The following is a 3,414-nucleotide window of genomic DNA, read 5'->3' on the forward strand; positions in this document are numbered from 1 at the left end:
GCTGCTTCTTCTACGTCTTCGTGCAGTTGTTGTTGCTGTGTGATTTTGTGTGTCGCACATGCAATTGATATCACTGGCCTCGTTTGCCTTAGTTGGTAATTCATTTTATTAGTGAAAGAGTGAAAGCATTTCACTTGAAAAGCTCAAGAAAAAAAAACAAAAGAGCGAGCTGTATGCGGTGCACGTTGCGTATGCGCAATATAAACATATGTGTGTATAGAGATGTATATATATTCTATTTTTTTTCACGTGTGTGAAATGCAAAACAATTTTTCGGTTACAGATAAATGCGGCTTTATTAAGTTTCATTTGAGTGTGTGAGTGAGTGTGTGTGTGTAGGGCAATTAGGTGCGTGCATGGGGGCGTGGCGAAACGTTGACTGGACAGAGTAGCTTGTGTGTGGCTTGTAATAAAAAATAAGAAACTGTATTTAGTTAATAGTTGTAAAAAATAGTAAAGCTATGAGCAAATAATTACACATAATACAAGTACGTGAGTACAGTTAACAGTTAAGAGTTTACAGTTATAGTTTACAGTTTACAGTTTACAGTTTACAGTTTACAGTTTACAGTTAACAGTTAACAGTTTAGTTAAGTATAAGCAAGTGCCGCCCCCGCTTTCATATGGTCGACTGCAATTGCAGTCGGCTGCATATTTGTTAGAGCTTATTAACTAGGATCTCATTTCTTTTGTTTGATAGTGTTTTGTTGTTGTTGTTGCTGTTGATGGCGCCTTTTGCTTGAGTTAAGCTACAAATAAATTAAATAAATAAAATAAATTAAACGAGCTGCGCGAGCTCTGTGCTCCTTTCCTTCACTTTGATAAGTTTTTCTCTTCTTCACATTCTTCTTTCTTTTGTGTATTGCACTAATTGTGGTTGTTGTTGTTGTTGTTGTTGTGACGCTTTGGCTGCTGTGACCGTCTATTGCTGATACGCCGCATAGGCCAAGTTCTGTGCCTCAGCATTGTTATGCAGCGACCTGCCATAGCTGTGCTCGTGCTCATAGTGCGGATGCGCAACGACCTCATAGTTCTCCTTCTTCGACTCCAGCAGCTTCTTCAGGCCGATGATGCCAGAGAGCAGCAGCGCAATCTTGCCAATGACCAGAGCCTTGAATGAGATGAGCGCCAGGAAGCCAATGGCCAAGGGCAGCAGCGCTGCCATCTTCAGCTTGAACAGCATCAGCAGCGGCATCAGATACTTCTTCTTCTCCTTCTTCTTGCCGCGCGCTATCAAACAGAAAGAAAAAAAACAGTTGATAAGTGTCTGCTTGACATGCAATACTTTCGCTTGTTGGCTGGCCAGCGGCTTGTTATCTGCTCATTAGCAACTGGAGCAAAGCGCATAATTATTAAATAGACAGCAATGAGCAATGAATAATAAAGCAGCAAACAGGATTGGCCGCTTTCTATGGTCGGAAATCGCACAAAAAAGAAAGTGCGCCTGAACTGCGCTGAACTGGCTAAAATGCAATTAATTGCAACAAGCGGCAGCAAGCGGTCGGCCAAGCTGCATGCCACAAGCGCCTGTCAATGCACCGCTAGACCAAAAGCCATCGCACCGCATCGGTCCTGTATGCCAGCTAGCTGGCTAGCTGACCCCAATGTATGCGACAGCTAACAGTGAAAACAGGATTTGAAGCAATGCCCAGTTCGTGTTTGTGTTGTTGCTGCAGGTTGGCCGCCAGACGCAACTGCAACTGGCCGACGATAATTGCACCACTAACCCAAATTGGCAGCATAGCGCAGAACCAGTAAGCCAGAACCCAAGCTGTTTGGCTTGGATATTATTTTCTTAGCTACTCACATTCTTCGAGAGCGCGCTGCATATCCTGAATGGAGTCCTTGGGCACCTTGAACTGCAGCGTGTGTGTGCCAAAGAAGCGCGCCACGCGCTCCACCAGCAGCGAGTCGACCTCACTTTCGCGTGCCTCCGCCTCCTCAGGCAGGGCCATATCATTCAGGGCACGTCCCACGGGTATATCATCGGTCTTGACCAGGGAAATGCCCTCCGTCAGCTTCACATCGCCGTTCTCCGAGTCGAAGTAGTGCAGGGCGCGTTCCTGTTTGCAAATGAGTGTGTGTATGTGTGTGTGTGTGTGTTGTTTTGATATTAGGTAATCGCTTGATAAAGCCGCGTTCTACATTGTTTTTGTTTACCTTCATGCACAACACCATGGAGCGCTCGCCGCAATCCTTGACCATGCGAAGGGCACTCGTCAGCAAGCTGTCAGCCTCAGAGGCTGCTGCTGCCGCTGTGGCAAGCAGCGCGAACAGGCACACGAACTTCAACATAATTTAATTTATTTTTGTATTATTTCTCTTTTGAGTGGGGGCAGCCTGGGATTTAACGCACACAACAACACTTGACACTTGGCTTTCAAAATATATATATATATGAATTATATATATATATATTGATTATCCTTGATTTGGGCAACGACTCTGCCTGAGTCTTAGCTGTACAGTTGATTGAGTGCACTGCGCTCGATTGGCTTATTCGATCTGTCGGTCAGAAGGCAATCCGTAAACTGTGGCTAGAAGACGCACGCGGATCGAGTTTTATTCCCGGCCAGCAGCGCAGTTGCTGACAACGACAACGACAACGACAACGACAACGACGTCGATGGCAACGACGACACACGACGCGATAGCCGCATCCCCAACACACGCACACACACATCGACTCAAACAGTAGCCGAGCTTAGAATTTAAATAAACAACCTGACGAAGACGACGTCAAGCACAACCACAACCACAACCACAGCCACAATCGCCACATTTACAACCACAGCGAAGCGCAACGGCTGCGGCTCTTAATGCAACCTGGCTTGACTTGGCCTGGCCTGGCCAACACTACAGCGTGTGTGTGTGTGGCAGCAGCTACGCTGACGCAGAGCCGCAGTCGCAGTCGCCGACGCAGTCGCTGGCGGCAGCGCTGCGTTCGCTTGTTAGCGACTGCTGCTGTTGTTGTTATTGTTGTTTGTCAACAGACTTAAGCAGCACTTAACTATTTGCACACACAGCGACACAGACGCACACGCACACCTAGCCATAAAGCTAGTTTGCTTGCTAAATGATTGGAAACAGTTTAGCGAGCATTAGTTTTGGCAGCTTTAAATTTTGAATTGGCGCCTGCATATGTGGCACACTTTCGGGTGGCTGAGAACCATTGAGCTATGTGTGGTCTGGGGCTGAAAGTGGTGCGTGCAGCTAGACGCTCCACTGATCGAACCATTAGAAATTGCAGACACGTGACTTGATGTGGCATTTAAAGCGAGGCCTAATCAAACGCCAGCATAGCTAACCAATCGTACCACATCAGCAGCAGCGGCGGCAACGTCAGCGGCTCTACTTATGATGAAAGCAACCACACGGCAACGGGCATGGCTCAAATTGGAGTAAAATAGAAAA

The 3,414-nt window shown here is 46.7% G+C and overlaps 1 protein-coding gene across 1 annotated transcript; it reads right to left on the minus strand.

The window, feature by feature from the left end:
- Positions 1-612: 612 nt before the first annotated feature.
- On the minus strand, positions 613-2,407 carry LOC111594564. Its single transcript, XM_023307921.2, has 3 exons — positions 2,161-2,407; positions 1,808-2,063; positions 613-1,230 (listed from the first exon to the last, which is right to left on the minus strand). Exons 1-3 carry the CDS (start codon positions 2,293-2,295, stop codon positions 923-925), a joined length of 699 nt encoding a protein of 232 aa, XP_023163689.1. The 5' UTR covers positions 2,296-2,407; the 3' UTR covers positions 613-922.
- Positions 2,408-3,414: the final 1,007 nt, after the last annotated feature.

The sequence above is a fragment of the Drosophila hydei genome, unplaced genomic scaffold, assembly GCF_003285905.1.
Source record: "Drosophila hydei strain 15085-1641.00,03,60 unplaced genomic scaffold, DhydRS2 tig00008119-arrow-pilon, whole genome shotgun sequence".
In the NCBI taxonomy this organism is placed as follows: domain Eukaryota; kingdom Metazoa; phylum Arthropoda; class Insecta; order Diptera; family Drosophilidae; genus Drosophila; species Drosophila hydei.